This window comes from Brachycentrus maculatus, unplaced genomic scaffold, assembly GCF_059751285.1.
Source record: "Brachycentrus maculatus isolate JH-2025_06_01 unplaced genomic scaffold, ASM5975128v1 h1tg000345l, whole genome shotgun sequence".
NCBI classification, from domain to species: domain Eukaryota; kingdom Metazoa; phylum Arthropoda; class Insecta; order Trichoptera; family Brachycentridae; genus Brachycentrus; species Brachycentrus maculatus.
This window is the reverse complement of record NW_028281094.1, coordinates 672767-689422: the sequence shown is the minus strand read 5'-3', so window position 1 is coordinate 689422 and position 16656 is coordinate 672767. Positions and strand designations below refer to the sequence as shown.

Below are 16656 nucleotides of genomic sequence, written 5' to 3'. Positions count from 1 at the left end.
TTAAAACATAACAATTTGTTGAAAAGGAAAATAATAAAAATGTACTTCAAATATAAATTTATTGAAAGAAAAAATATATATAAACTCATTTTATTTAGGATCACTTAGAATGATTTTCGATTCTTAGTTTTTTTCTTTTTTGGTAATCTTGCAGATTATCAAACTTCCTTTTATATAAAACTGATATATTATCTCCTTTCCCTGAACTCAGGATTTCAGTATTTGACTCTTCAAAAATTACACTGGATCCTTTTACTGGTTCATTATCACCTGAGAATTTCCATTCCTGGAATTGATGCTTGCTTCCTTGAAGCAGGACAAATAATCTTTCTTTTGAAATAACAAAACTTTTTGGGTTTTCTTCCAAATTTATGGTATATGCACTTTGATATTTTAAACTTGAAATATCACCGGTTATTTTATACACAATAATGGATTTACTCAAGTGTAGAGACACGGCTAGCAAAGAAGAGTTGTCGTCAATCTTGCAACACGTTGCGTAATTAATAGGAAGGCACTCAATCTCGACATCTTCGATTTTCATAACTTCCTTAAAACTATCAAAAACTGCAGACTTGTTTACGTCACGATGGACATTTATCATCAGAACTTCTTGTCCTTTTAAATAGTTCCACATTTTCACAGATCCATCACCGGACGCACTAACTAAAATGTTCTCACTGTGCGGAAGAAAGTGTATGGAAGTTATGAATTCTTTGTGACCCAAGCAAAAAGATTCAATATTGTACGACCCTGGATAGTTTGAAACCTTGATTTTTTCATCTCGATCGCAGGTTACGATGAATTTGTTATCTCTGCTCATCAAAATATCAGTCAGCAAGCTTAGATGTCCAAATATTTTCCTACCTTTGTTGTTGTAATCTTCAGCTCTATATATAAGGGCATCTCCCGTCTTATCGGCAACTAATATAAACTGGGAATCGAAAGAAAATGCAACTTTGCTGGCGGCTCTTGGTAAATCGTGTTTGCAAAGCATTGAAAACTTTTCGGTTTCGTAGATGTAGAATTCTTTAATCGACGATAATACAACAAAATATTTACCATTTTCAGAAAATGATATATCTTTTATTAAAAATTCATTGGCGGTTATATCCGGTTTCTTGGTTTTGCCTTGCTCGTCAACCCCATTAACCTCAAACGGAATTTTCAAAGTATTAAATGAGGCAGATGTGGACTTTCTCCATTTGATTTCTGTATTCAAAGCAATCGCAATTAAATCGCCGTTAACACATAACGATGCCATAATTATTCATGTGACTGATATTAGCGATTTAAAATAGGTTATATTTACGACACGACAGAAAGCATTGATTACAATTGTCAAATACTTGATATGTCAACCGCTTGCGGCTGTCAGTTTCGATAAGCATTTTATCTATGGTCTTAATTTTCACGAGTTGCGTTCTTTTACTTGAGCGATCAGTAAACGATCACTCACCTACTAACACTTGAAACTCAAATGTAAAAAGTGTAAATAAAAAATAACTCGACACTGGCTACAACACAGTAAAAAGGGTGAAAAGTCATTAAAGAGAAGAAGAAGAAGAAGATCACTATGTCCAGATTATTGATATCTCAATACAAACGCCTCCGTAGTGTCATACGCAATGGTCAGCACGCTCAGCTACCGTACTGGAGATCCCGGGTTCGATTCCCAGGGGGAGTCAAATAAATATAAGTGGTTTTTTCACTCTTATATTTATTCAATACTATCCTGGACTGGTACCTGAAGCGGAGGGCTAATCATCTTTCCTTTATGTTTTAATGATCAAGATAACATTGCGTTTATATGATGCGGTGCCCTATGCACCATCAGGTGCGGATGAGGGCTTACAATGTACAACAATACAAACGAAGATATTCAATGGAGGAAGGAATTTGGCAATCTTTGGTATTTTAGAGCTTATGACATAACATTTTACACATTGTATTTAATTTTAATTACCACTTTTGAAATATCCAAGTAATTCATTTGGTATAACAATCCGTTGAGGGGTTAATCTAATTTTTATTTACCAAGATTTGAGATTACATAGGAAATCTCAAATATCCCATATTATTAATTAAATATTTAAAGAATACATTCTTATAAAACGAATCATAAGACATGATAAATGTGGTGAGAGGGCTTGAATTATCTTTTCATACTTTATTTACATCCCATTCTAGGTATTTTCATTTTATACCCATATCTACGGTAACTATCATTAAAGTTGTCGTTGGAGCTCTAGTCAGCTTCAGTTAAAATTTCGTAACTATTCTATTCTAATAAATAAAGAATTCTCAATGAAGCCTAGGTTGCAAAATAATATAGCGTTTTTCCCAATTTTTGTTTTTGTTTTTCCTATCCCTAAAATAAAAATAAGTTAGAATTTTATGCGAATTCTCCCCATTGTTTTTAATGAGGTTGCTTCATAGTTTCAGCGAATTGATTTGGATCGTTTGATCACCTTATACTGCGGAGTTGATGTTAAAAAGTACTTGATTGCATGCTGCAATGTAGGACATTTTTGTATAAAAAGACATCTTAATTGACTCGGAATTTTCGATGAAATCAATCATTGTTTCATTTCGTGATCATTTAATTTTATAAACAGCAAGATTTTCTAATGATAATTACGGATATTTAAAGGTTGCACCTGGTTTACGCCAAATACACCTGGTACAAAGCAATTCGTACATACTATGTGATTGCATCATACACCTACCCATGGAATTGTGGATTGGATGCTTTTGTATGGTCGCAATATTTCGTGATCGAAGCAAGAACTTTTTATAAAAGTTGCCATTACATAAAATTAGCTTTTCCATTATTTATTCCTGAAAGTTTTCTTACCTACCGACATATTGACAACTGAAAAAAAGAAATATCTTTTGTGTTCGCAGTTCGCCAGCCATATTTGTTATTGTAGTCGGTGGGGGAGTTCACGGGTACGAAATTGGATAGGAGAGGTGGATTCTCGCGCTAATGAGAGAGAAATTGTTGGAAGTTGTCATATTTCCAGTCCCGGGTCACATATCGGATGTTTTGAAGAGGTGTATAATGAGTTTTCACTAGTTCGATCGCATCTCACGGGATATAAAAGTCGATAGGGCGAAATTATTCGACCCGTAGTGACCTGTATCCTTAATAAATTGTTCGAAAGTGGCGGGCGCTGCGAGGAATGATGGCAGGGCAGGGAGAGGAGCGATGCAGGCCGACGTGGTAGATGATGTGCTGGGATGGGAAGATGCGGGAGGGGACCCGTCGAGCTTCGACGACTCGGACAGGTTCGAGGAGGACTCGCTGTGCAGCTGGAGCTCGGAGCCCGAGAGTCTGTCCAACAACTGGCGGGGCTGGAAGAGGCAGGCCCCGGGCCCCCAAGGCCCCTGCGGGGTCGGCACTTCGAGGAGACAGTACGAAGGTGGGTTCACTTCTTTGTGCGCCCCTCTGGTTTGCCGTGTCATTCTAGATCGGATCACCCGCGAATTCTATAATTATCACACAATTTCACTTATTCCTTCTCAAATACACGCCCGTACTTCTAATTTTTAGTTCATTAAAGTTTCCTCAGAACTGGTTAAATGTTTACAAAATCCTTTGTTCTTATATGTTTGGGTTAATGTACTTATGTGCAAGCAGTTTGTATGTGCAAGTGAGCAGGTGTTTAACTGATGGCTCAACAATGTTTTATTGAATCAGTAATCTGTCCTTTATGAAACTCCTTTTTAATATAAAACTAGTTAGATTTTGATTTTTCTAAATGAACTTTTAAATTTAAAAAATCCATATGTATAATTTTTGAAGAATTATGAAACTGTCAAACAGAAAACTTGATCACCAAATAATATTTATGACAGTAAATTTGAAACCTTATGTTAGAAGTAGTTCTGTCATGTTTGTGGCCCAGAGATAAGCCACATGTTAGCATTTTGAATGCTTTTAGGTACATTTAGAATCAGTATGTTTTATTGAAAGTGAATTGTTTATTATAAGTGACAAAATCATTTGAAGACTTCAGAAGGCATATGAATCTTTTTGTCTTAAATAAAATGACACTGTTTTTAATTTTTAATTTTAGTTAGCTTATATTACAACTAATACAAACTATTATTTAAACTTAATTTGCATCATATAAATATATTTACATCTTCTAACAGTAAACAAAACATTTATTTTTAAATTCTTTCAGACTCTTTTCATTCTTCACACATTCAGGCATCTCATCATACATTTTCAAACCCTTATACATTAAACAATTTTGCGACTCTTTTTTTTTTCAAAAATGGTATTTTTATTTTATCCTTATTTCTAGTACTATGTTCATGAAAACTATACAATAAAACTATGGTGAATAAGGGGAATTTTATCAAAGTTTAGTTTATTGTCCAAAATAGTTCTTGTGTTATTTTGCATGACTTCAAGTGAAAAAGTTTAATGAAAGATGTAAATTGACACCCACCAAAAGGTTTATTATCTTGTTTTTCATGTAGCAAAATAAGTAAATGATCATTTTAGCTTCAATAATTAACAAACAAATTGTGAGTTCTTGCAGTAAACTTACAAAGTCATTATTTTAAAGGATATTCAAAGATATGTGCAACATTAAGAATCAATGAATTATACTGTTTAATTCTATTGATAAACAATACACATACAAAAATGTGAAATAAAAAAAACTTAAAATAAAATATTATTCAATTAGAATATAAAATAGCCAAATAAACTGTCTTTTCTGAAAAATTTACTGAGGGCAACATATTTTTTTTATTCGATTTATAATTATTTCCTTTTCATCGACTTTACAAACTTGCAGAGTACGAATTAAAAACTGTTATATTTACCCTAAAAATAAAGAATTCTAGTAATTTTGGGTAATTTATGCAGCACAATTTTTGTAAAACACTGGCTCCAGGGTTCTTCAGTTTAACCTGTTAGATAAAAATTTGTGATTAAATTATAGGATATAAGAAAATTGTTATAATGATTTTCCAAACAAATGTATAATTTAGACTAATTGATCAACTCCTTACCTGATCCTTCTTCCTTTGCCTTTCTTGGTTTCATCAAATTACAGTTTCAATAATATAGATTGTTGTAATTATTTGTTCATTCATATTGCGATTAATTGAATTTTTTCATTATTATTTATGTACACACATACTATCCGTCCATTAATTTCAAACGACTGTATAAGCTTTAAACTTTGACTAGTATCACTAATTGGTTTTTGGTTGATTGGAAGCTATTGTTTCTTAATAGGAGTCCGCCTCCGTAGTGTAATGGTCAGCACGCTCGGCTACCGTTCTGGAGGTCCCGGGTTCGATTCCCAAGGGGGGTAAAATAAATATAAGTGATTTTTTCACTGTAATATTTATTCAATATTACCCTGGACTGGTACCTGAAGCGGAGGGCTGATCACCTTTCCTTCATGTGTAAACGATCAAGATAATACTGCGTTTATATGACGCAGTGCCCTATGCACCATTGGGTGCGGATAAGGGTTTAAATAAAAAAATATATGTGCTTATTTTCTGTACGAGAAATTTAATGAATATCTTTTTTTGGCATATCAACATTCATGAAGAATATGGATGTCTGGGTATTTACAGGGCTTATGACCTATCATAGGCTGGTTAAGTGATCACTTTACATATATGCGAAATTTACTATTCTACCCACGATTGACAACCATACTTATCAAATTTTTGGATCTCCTAGATATACCATTAATCTCATGACACGGTACATATGAGTTCACAACAGCCATCTATGTTGGATTGAGACAGCTTTTATTTAGCAGAGACCCTTTATTTGGATGTATGCAAGATCCGAGTCCTTGATTATTTTTGCATACTGGGAAACGTTTGAAAACATGATTAAATTTTTTACGTAGCTTATAATTTGACCAGTTATATTATTCACAACATTTTAAATATTTCCAAAGACTTGTTCACAAATCTTGGTTTTCTTTATTTTTTATTTTTTTTAAATATTGAAATAATATCAGGAGTGATGACCTTGCCTTCATGTAAGTTATGATCAAGATAACACTGCGTCAATACGATGCAGTGCCCTATGCACCATTGGGTGCGGATAAGGGTTAGAAGAAGAATTGTTTTTCTAAATAATTCATCCACAACTTTTTCTTCTTTCATCTCACTAATAGATGTCTAGTGAAATTCTAGTGATTCAAGCAGTATGTTTCGAATTTGAACAGTATATACATATATAGAAGTTTCAAGAATTTGAGTAGTGTGGTTTCACGGGTAGAATTGGTGAATGTTACACGTGTGTAAAGTGATCATTTAAAGAAGCGTATGACGATTGAAAGTCCCATAAATGCCCAGACTACCATATTCTTCTTCATCTGTGTTAATATGAAAAACAACTCTAAAAATAAATGGCTAGTACATTCCCCAGCAGCAAATATATAACAGTTTTATATGCGTAAATACATACCTAAGCATTTATTATATCAAGTTTAATCACATGTCGCTCACTCCTTTCAAGAACGTCATAAATCAAAAAACTTGATTTTGCAGGAGAATGTTTTTAAAGTTTAAAAATATAACACAATGTATTGAAAATAAATATCAAGCCACTTATTGAACTTTTTACTGTGCAACAGTTCTTTTGAGGTAAAACCTGAACGTTTTTTCTCCATTTGAAAAATATTTAGTAAATTTAAAAAAAATAATAAAACCATAACTTTTCTTCAAAATGCAAAAACAACATTTTCTGCCCTGTAGCGGGTAAATATTAAGTTAAAAATATGTCTCTTTTGCTGGGATATAGTACATTTTCTGGGCATTCCGAAAACATGCACAACTGAAAATTGACGATTTTTGATTTATGACGTTCTTGAAAGGAGTGAGCGATGTATCACCTATTTTTAAAATATGATCTGATCACTCAAACCAGCCAATAACTATCAAAAGCTCTGTAAATACTAAGACTGGTTGGATTTCAACAACTTCTTTTTTTTAAATATTACTTTTTGACATCTCAACATAGATGAAAAAGAATATTGAAGTCTGGGCATTTACGGGGCTAACAACCGTCATAGACTGGTTTAAACCAGTCTATAACGGTCGTATGGGAGTATTTACCCAGACTTCCATATTCTTCTACATTTATGTTGAGATGTTAAAAAATTATATAAAAAATAACTCCTAATTGGAGATAATCCAGATTTGTAAACAAGTATTTGGACACACTCAAAATGTTGTAACTCTTACTTGCATCGTCTTTTAGGCTAGGTTATCTTTTTTTAAATGCACAGCCTTAATGAAATATCTGGAGGCATGCTTAATAACTAACTAACTAACTGACCGTCACGCTGCTTCGCCGCAGGGTTAGGCAGAGAGAATCGAACGCCACACCACTCTGTTTTTGCAAACATTCTTTAAACATTTAACCTGTTAACCGGGCGGTCCGCTGTCCAACTACGCAACTTGTAACGGGCGCGAATACTGATTCACTCCGTGTCTTAAATTCATGTCAAGACATGTATGGATGACTAATACCTTTGTTGGTCGAAAAATATATGTCCATATATATATATAATATAATAAACATATATTTCAAGGACTTATTCATATGTCCTACCCGTACCCGATATTGTTTACGTTTTACATATTTATGCGTCCCGCCCGGTTAACAGGTTAATTATAATGCTTAATTGAAACATATTAAAATAATTGAATTTTCATTCTTGCAGAGAAATCGATAGTACTGTCGCTGACTGAATTGTCGGCTCGATGTGTCGCATCCCATATTCCATTCGAGCTGGTGGAGCAGGTGTTCCCGCCCGTGCCGGAGCAGCTGCAGCTGAGGATCGCGTTCTGGAGCTTCGCAGACAATGAGGAGGACATCCGCCTCTACTCGTGTCTGGCTAACGGGTCCGCTGACGAGTTCCAGCGAGGAGACCACCTCTACAGGAACCATGCCGTCAAGGATCCACTGCAGATTGGTAAGGAAAATTTGTAAAGGACTAATTTTGTCCGCCTGCATGGTGTAGCAGTTACTGCATTTTTTGACCCCCCTGGAATATGAACCCGGGACCTCCAGCACGGTAGCTAACCATTGCACTAGGAAAGTGGACCGGATCTTGTTGTAGTTCGATTATAATATCGACTTGTTTTACACAACCTCTTCACGAGATTATTAAAAAAATTCTAAAAAATTGCCTAAAAAATTACCAAAAAAAGTTATGTAAAAATACGTCTTAAAAATTCTCTAATAAATTCCCTCAAAGATTTCCTGGAAAAAGCCTTAAAATTATTTCAAGTATGTCAAATACTTGAAAGCGTTCAGGTCAGGAGTATATTTATAATTTAGTGAAAAAACATTTTTCTAAATTACAATAATCTTTATGAAAATGTATTTTTTAACTGAAAGAGTTTTTTTTCACAATTTTCTATATTTTACCCACATATTTTGATTTTGTGAGCTAAAGAAATCAAAAAAATGTTTATCGCATTTAAAAAAAATATTTAATCTTTAATTGAAAACATATATGTAGCTATTTTATGACGAGCCTGATTTTGTGCCTGAAAATCAAAATATTGCCCATGTTCTTTGCCTGAAAATAGCCAGATACAGATATATAAATGATAAAGCATTATATATTTGGTTTTTAATTACCAATATTTTTTACTAATTTAAGTCCTCTTTCTCATTTGTTGATTACATTTAGTCCTTTATTTGTATCCAATTGTTTTTTTATGAGGCGATTAGCAAAATTATTTATCTATTTTTCCAATTCACTGAGTCAAAGATTTACATTTTACTGTTTCATTAAGCGTCTCTTGCGGTTTTATTCTATGTAAATGTTTTTATTTATATAAATTTTCATTCATATATATATATATATATATATATATATATATATATATATATATAAATTTTCCAATGAATCAGTATTTACAATGTGGTTAGCTGTAATTAAATAATTAATATATATTGAAGTGGCATTGATCTTATGATAGATTAATTACTGCAAACCTTCCCATGTATTTCACGTTCTAAGATGGTAATATAAAATTAATTTTGCATCTGAATTGCGGCACTAGCTTGTAATTTGTTTAGTAATTAGTTACTTAGTAATTACCACTATTTCTTAAATCTACTGTGACACTTGTTTCGATACTTTCCGCATCATTTTCAAACACTGTATACGGTGTTTGAAAATGATGCGGAATGATGTGTCATAGTAGATTTTAAGAAATAGTAGTTTTTACTAAGTAAAACATTAATTAAAAATGGACAGATTTTACCACATAGTAATAAGTTGTTTATTGTGATACACGTTCAATAATAGTCACAGTTTTTATCATAAAAATGTATTTCAATTTTTTATTTTCACTTTTAGGTTTTCACCTGTCAGCAAGCGTTGTTATGCCCGAACCCCGCGATGTCTTCAACGTGGCTGTCACCTTTGACCGTCGTAGAATATCATCCTGCAACTGTACCTGCCAGTCTACCGCATACTGGTGTTCGCATATTGTGGCAGTATGCCTGCACCGCATTCACATGGTGAGTAAACATGTAAATCTATACATATATTAGTTTTTGACAATTCATCAAAGGTGAAGAAGAACATGGACGTCTGGTCATAATATGAAAATAACTCCTGTAATTGGAGATAGTCCAGATTTTTGTGAACAAGTATTTGGACACACTCAAAATGTTGTATGTAAATCTTTCTTCTTTTTTGAAATTTAAGTCTAATATTTATTTAATATGACCCTGGACTGGTACCTGAAGCGGAAAGCTAATCACCTCTCCTTTGTGTATTTAACGATCGGGATAACACTGCTTATAAACAATGCAGTGCCTTATGCACCATTGGGTGCGGATAAGGGTCAGAAGGGACATATTCTGAGCCGAAGTAATGGACTTAATTTTGGAAGAACAATTTGCTTAACCTGTTAACCGGGCGGGACGCATAAATACGTCAAACGTAAACAATATTGGGTACGTGTAGGACATATGAATACGTCCTTGAAATATATGTTTATTATATTATATATATGGACGTACATTTTTCGAACAACAAAGGTATTAGTCATCCATACATGTCTCGACATGAATTTAAGACACGGAGTGAATCAGTATTCCCGGTTAACAGGTTAAGTGTAACAAGACGTATCCGTCTGCACTTCAATATTAATACCAAATTACCCGATATTGTTTACGTTGGACGTATTTATACGTCCCGCCTGGTTAACAGAGGTGGGATAGACTGGGATCAGTTATGAAGTGTGATTGAGTGGGAACGTCTGTCCGCAGTCCTCCCACGTGACGTTGCGGGCGCCCGTGTCGGAGTCGCTGCAGCGGCTGCAGCGCGACCAGCTGCAGAAGTTCGCGCAGTACCTGATCTCGGCGCTGCCGCAGCAGATCCTGCCCACGGCGCAGCGCCTGCTGGACGAGCTGCTGTCGGCGCAGCCCACGGCCATCAACACGGTGTGCGGCGCGCCCGACCCCACGGCCGGGGCCTCCGCCACCGACCAGACCTGGTGGTACCTGGACGAGCGCACGCTGCACGACAACATCAACAAGATCCTCATCAAGTTCTGCGTCCCGGCGCCTATCGTCTTCAGGTTACTGTTTACTATTTAATCTTCTTACAAAATACCACCCTTAACAGAATCATGGACACTTACGACAAGACATTTAATGACATTGATATTTTTGGAAAACACATAGCTACAATTAAAACAGATGTTAGTAGAAAGTTGTCATGCTCTGTTTACTCTCCACCAATAACCTAGTTAGGTTATGGGTGGGGTATTACATCAACAAGATCCTCATCAAGGTCTGCGTCCCGGCGCCCATCGTCTTCAGGTTACTGTTTACTATTTAATCTTCTTACAAAATACCACCCTTAACAGAATCATGGACACTTACGACAAGACATTTAATGACATTGATATTTTTGGAAAACACATAGCTACAATTAAAACAGATGTTAGTAGAAAGTTGTCATGCTCTGTTTACTCTCCACCAATAACCTAGTTAGGTTATGGGTGGGGTATTACATCAACAAGATCCTCATCAAGTTCTGCGTCCCGGCGCCCATCGTCTTCAGGTTACTGTTTATTATTTAATTCTTCTTACAAAATACCACCCTAAACAGAATCATGGACACTTACAACAAGACACTTAATGAATCCTTCCTATAAAATCATACCATACCTTTACCCTTTTACTCCCTTCCTTACACACACACACTCCAACTCTTTTTTATTTTATTTTTTATCTAGTGATGTTTTTGATCATTATTATTATAACATAAATGTGGAATTGTGTAATTGGCTTTTTTTTTTTTAAATGTAACTATTTTTTATTATATACTTTTACAAGCTGTACAATTCCCAAATAAATAAAATAAAATAAAATAAATAAATAAATAAATAAATAAATAATAATTTCATTAATTAACGTGTTTGAAAATAATGCGGAAAGCGTCGAAACACTTATCACAATAGATTTTAAATAATAGTACTACTACTGCTACTACTACCATCACGGCGTTTCTCCGCAGGGGTAGGCAGAGAGGATGGAACCCCACACTCTTCTGTCCTGACATACACTCCTCGCCTCCTTCACAGCCATACATCTAGTCATACATGCCCCCTGATTACGCAGACTTTTGACACCGCCAGATTTTAGGAAAGGAATAATAGTATAATAGTATTAATTATAGTATAATAGTATTTACTAAGTAAAACTTAAATTAAAAAAGTTTATTGCTTATATAATAAAATAACAACTATGTATATAGTTTTTTCCATATGTATTTTATTTGACCAGCGACTAGACTTTTTTTTATTTTTTAAAAAAAGAAAAATTTTTGTGTGTTTTATTATTTACACAAATATTTCAATTTCATACTATTTCTGTGAGCCTAAGCGGCTCATTATTAGAAATAGGTATCAAATTGTGGTAGAGTGGGTTCGAGCCGAGAAACTCTGACTTAAGAGTCCCGCGACACTAACCACAGGATCGCAACCCGGCACTTTTTCTCATAGCCGACATCAACAGACTGGTAGACCACACTTTGTCATACGAATCACTTTGCTTTTATATGATTAGCAATCAAGTCACCACTGGTTTTAACATTTGTTAATCGTTTTAGCGATGTCAACTACTTGAGCACGACAGCGCCGCCGGCCGCCGCCGAGTGGTCCTCCCTCCTGCGGCCGTTGCGAGGACGGGAGCCCGAGGGGATGTGGAACTTGCTGGCCATCGTCAGGGAGATGTTCAAGCGGGGAGACCGCAACGCCGTGCCGCTGCTGCAGATCATCACCGAGGAGTGCATGGCTTGTGAACAGGTAACAAAAAAATATTTTTAAAAATTTAACCGGTTAACTGCCGGCAGATACATATATGGCGGTACCCAGCATGCCGCAAATTTTACGACAAAAATAAAACCTAAATATATAGTTATTAAAGTGTATTAAAGTTTATTTATAAAACTTGCCAAATAAATGAAGAGCGCGCCACTTCTTCTGTCGTTCAGTCATTTATCCATAATCATAAAATGAAGTGTTCATGGTGCAGGGTTGTCACAAAATTTGTTATAGAAAATATGAAAACTAAATTATATGTCAAAAGTAATTGTTTATGTTAGTTTAATATTAAAAGTATACACTCACACTTAAAAGGTCTCACAATGTGTTTCCTGTTATAGATCGGAGAGTTTTCACCGTTGCATGTGGAAAGTTTTTATTATTTTTTTGACATCTCATCAAAGATGAAGAAGAATATGGATGTCTGGGCATTTACGGGGCTGACGACCGTCATAGGCTGGTTTAAGTGATCACTTTACACACGTGTAACATTCACCAATTCTACCCATTATTGACAACCACACTACTCAATGTCTTGGAAGTTCTGTATATATGAACCAATTTTGAAACATTATTCTTGAATCACTAGAACTTCACTAGAGACATCTATTTGTGAGATGAGAAGAAGCTTTTTATTGAGCAGAAACTCTTTTATTAATATGTGAGGTCCGAATCCTGGATTATAATCACACACATGAGAAACGCCAGAAAATATCATTTTCATTTTTATTATTTAAGCTTATAATTTGACCAGATAATTTTTTACAACATTTTGAGTGTGTCCAAATACTTGTTCAAATACTTGTGTGAACAAGCATTTGGACACACTCAAAATGTTGTAAATGTTATAATTTGTTATGATATTGATTATTTATTGAATAAACATATTGAAATTGAAATAACGTTGAATCGGCAGATCCTGGTGTGGTGGTACAACACGAAGGTGTCGCTGATGATGTGGGCCAATGGCGGCAGCTCGAGCGGGCGCATGGGGTCGGGGGGCGGCGGCGGCGGGGGCAACTCGCACACGTCGCAGCACGCGTGCTCCTCGCTGTGCGACGAGATCGTGGCCCTGTGGCGCCTCGCCGCGCTCAACCCGGGCCTGGCGCCCGACGAGAGGGACCTGCTGCACGCGCAGTTCACGCACTGGCACCTCAAGATACTGGACAAGGTGACCTGTTTAATGAATCCGGCATTAATAATGAGTTCAAACATCCAAAATAATAAATATACATATATTTTTACATTCATCTTACAAATTTCTAACTAACTAACTAACCATTACGCCGCTTCCCCTCATGGGTAGGCAGAGAGAATAGAACGCCACACCACTCTGTCCTTGCAAACATTCATCGCCTCTTCCACGTTCATGCATCTCCTCATACATACCCGCCTATAGTTTCGACTCCTAATCTGACCACTTTCTTCAAGTATTTGGCATACTTGATCGTGTTAAGTTTTTCTCGGTCTTCCTCTGCTCCTTTTTCCAATTACATTTGCCTCATAAATTTGTTTTTCCATTCTTTCCTCACTCATTCGTTCTACATGTCCAAACCATCCTCAACAAACCTTTCTTAATTTTATCGATAATACTTGTCTCAGCTTTGCATTCCTTCCTTATTTCACTATTCGAACATCTATCATACATCGTTTTGCCGCACATTCTTCTGAGAGATCGCGTTTTGACTGCATTCAGTCTACTTTCATCCTTCTTTTGCCAACTCCATGTTTCACTTAGGGTCCTTACATTTTTACTCCATACATTAGGGTTCGAACCAGGACTCCGTTGTGTACTGCCAGTTTAGCTTTCGCTGATAGGTTTACAAATTTCACATTTTTTTTTTACAAATTTCTCATTGCAGCAAGACTTTTGTTTGTTGTTTTAATTGATTTTTTAAGATAGTTGCCGGCAAACTTTTTAGCCATATGGCCAAATATGTACATTACAATGATTAAAATTTTTCTTTACAATGAGTCAAATCTATTTGAAATTCTAGTAGACCTTCATTATTATTTTATACCGTTTTAAAATTACGGGTACACTAAAAAAAACTTGTTTTCACACATCGCTCACTCCTTTCAAGAACGTCATAAATCAAAAATCGCCAATTTTCAGTTGTGCATGTTTTCGAAATGCCCAGAAAATGTACTATATCCCAGAAAAAGCGGAATATTTTAAAATTAATATTTACCCGCTACAGGGCAGAAAGTGTTGTTTTTGCATTTTGAAGAAAAGATATTATTTAATTATTTTTTTAAATATACTAAATATTTTTCAAATGGAGAAAAAACCTTCATGTTTTACCTAAAAAGATCTGTTGCACAGTAAAAAGTTCAATAAGTGGCTTGATTTTATTTTTAATACATTGTATTATATTTTAAAACTTTAAAAACGTTCTCCTGAAAAATCAAGTTTTTTGATTTATGACGTTCTTGAAAGGAGTGAGCGACATAAGGATTTTATTCATTGAGAAAAATCTTTTGAAAGTAAGGTGTCCATAAAAACATTACTTATTGCAAATGTCCTTGCAAAGTTTGATCAAGTTAGGTTTGTATGTCGTTACAGTGAAACCCGGATTTTACGTGCCCGGATTTAAAGTTTTCCCGCCAATTGCGTGTTATTATTTCAGTCCCGATATATTTCAATACATTTATTACCCGTTTTTACGTTTTATTCCCCCAATTTACGTCGTAAATATTTCAAATATGCGAGTTACGCGCGCTTGACAATGAGTCTGCGCAGTAGATAAATTACTTCCGCCGCGATTGGTCGGCGAGCGACATTGTGATTGGTCGATATCTTTCAATTTTAACCGTTAGAATGTTATGACGTTTGTTCTGTCATTCGGTTTTTGACTCGGTTTGTGATGCTTCTTTCTTTTTGACATCATTCGCGATCATCATTTACGCACAGTTTTTACGTTTTTAAATTTCTTTCCGCATGCCCAGATCTGATACAGAAGCATCTAGGCTTCCTGACAGATCTGCTCTTGCAAAGCAATTTTTTTTTTTTTTTAAGTTATGAAATTTATTGAAAATGTGAAACAATATAAAATTGGATCCCGATTTTACTGTGAATTTACATTTAAAAGCCTTCAATATACACACCTGTCATTGCCAATCTAAATACAAGTTTGTAAATCCGTCACCAAATTTTCTAGAAGTACCCCGGTGTAGGCAGTGAAAGGGATTAGTATTTAGTTCAATTAGTCAGCTAGATCCGATTCCGACCCGACGTTGGTACACAGACGCCCGCAACCCAGACCAGCACAGCAGACAGACACGGAATAGTGCAAAGACATTTGCAGAGAATGGTCAGTCATCGCATTTCCACTCAACCATTATTCTCAACTATTTTTGAATAAACAAATGTTAAGGTGTCCAAGTCCCGCGCGACACACATGGGGCTCGGGTCCCGTGGCGGGGGCACGGGGCGCGCGACGGCCCCGGCCATGGTCGCGCCACTGCCCGCCCCGCCCGGCTGCGAGGCCTTCCCGGGCTTCCACCCCGCGCTGGAGGCGTGCTTCCTGGACTGGGACGACTACCCGCTGCCGGGCGTGACCTACGCCAGCGACGTGAGCCCGGCCTTCCGGTGCCCCTTCACATGCTTCCGCCACGCCGATGGAAATAAGGACGGGAATGTGACTCAGGTAGGCGAAACTTTTTAAATAAAATAATTTTTGTTAAGTTAACTAATAAGTGCTACAAATATATATATATATTTTTTAAATTAAAATAAAAGGAAAAATATTTGTGTTTTTATTATTTTAAAAAAATACTTCAATTTTATACTATTTCTGTGAATACGTTTATAAACGTCAAAGTCCGTCTGTCAGTTTGTGTGATGTAATTTGTAAAGCAATAACATCTCAATATTTTTATGTAATTTTGTCATAAAATAAGAGAGAAAGAGATTTATTTAAAAAGATTTTTTTTTACATAATTTATATCTTCATAATATATAAATTTCATATTTTTTTTTAAAATGTAAAAAATGTAATGTCTGCCTACGTAGTATGTCCCGTACTGGAGGTCCCGGATTCAATTCCGAGGGGGGGGAGTCAAATAAATATAAGCAATTATTTTTTCACTCTAATATTTATTCAATATTACGCTGGACTGGTTAGTGCCTGAAGCAGAGGGCTGTCCTCACTTTTCCTTCATGTATTAATGATCAAGATAACACTGCGTTTGTACGACGCAGTGCCCTATGCGCCATCGGGTGTGGATAAGGGTTTGAAGAAAAAATATGTAAAAAGAACCCATTCTCCCGAGAAAGTCGGACATCAATTAATG

At 35.6% G+C, this 16656-nt stretch overlaps 2 protein-coding genes across 6 annotated transcripts in view; one reads left to right on the top strand and one right to left on the bottom strand.

Moving 5' to 3' along the window:
* Positions 1 to 40: 40 nt before the first annotated feature.
* Positions 41 to 1385, bottom strand: wuho (tRNA (guanine-N(7)-)-methyltransferase non-catalytic subunit wuho). Its single transcript, XM_088269340.1, has one exon. The coding sequence runs from the start codon at positions 1262 to 1264 to the stop codon at positions 101 to 103; it is 1164 nt and encodes a 387-aa protein (XP_088125466.1). The 5' UTR covers positions 1265 to 1385; the 3' UTR covers positions 41 to 100.
* A 1518-nt stretch (positions 1386 to 2903) lies between these two features.
* Positions 2904 to 16656, top strand: part of LOC148303813 (zinc finger SWIM domain-containing protein 8 homolog) — a 43878-nt gene continuing 30125 nt past the window's right edge. For 4 of the 5 annotated variants that reach the window (XM_088269323.1, XM_088269320.1, XM_088269321.1 and 1 more), the window contains exons 1-7: positions 2904 to 3425; positions 7725 to 7976; positions 9378 to 9541; positions 10298 to 10608; positions 12147 to 12342; positions 13277 to 13531; positions 15738 to 16010. In XM_088269323.1, the coding sequence (XP_088125449.1) occupies positions 3212 to 3425; positions 7725 to 7976; positions 9378 to 9541; positions 10298 to 10608; positions 12147 to 12342; positions 13277 to 13531; positions 15738 to 16010 (1665 nt within the window). In that variant the 5' untranslated portion in view covers positions 2904 to 3211. Of the gene's footprint in view, positions 3426 to 7724; positions 7977 to 9377; positions 9542 to 10297; positions 10609 to 10977; positions 11097 to 12146; positions 12343 to 13276; positions 13532 to 15737; positions 16011 to 16656 lie in introns of those variants that run through there. The other variant, XM_088269324.1, reaches the window with a different exon arrangement.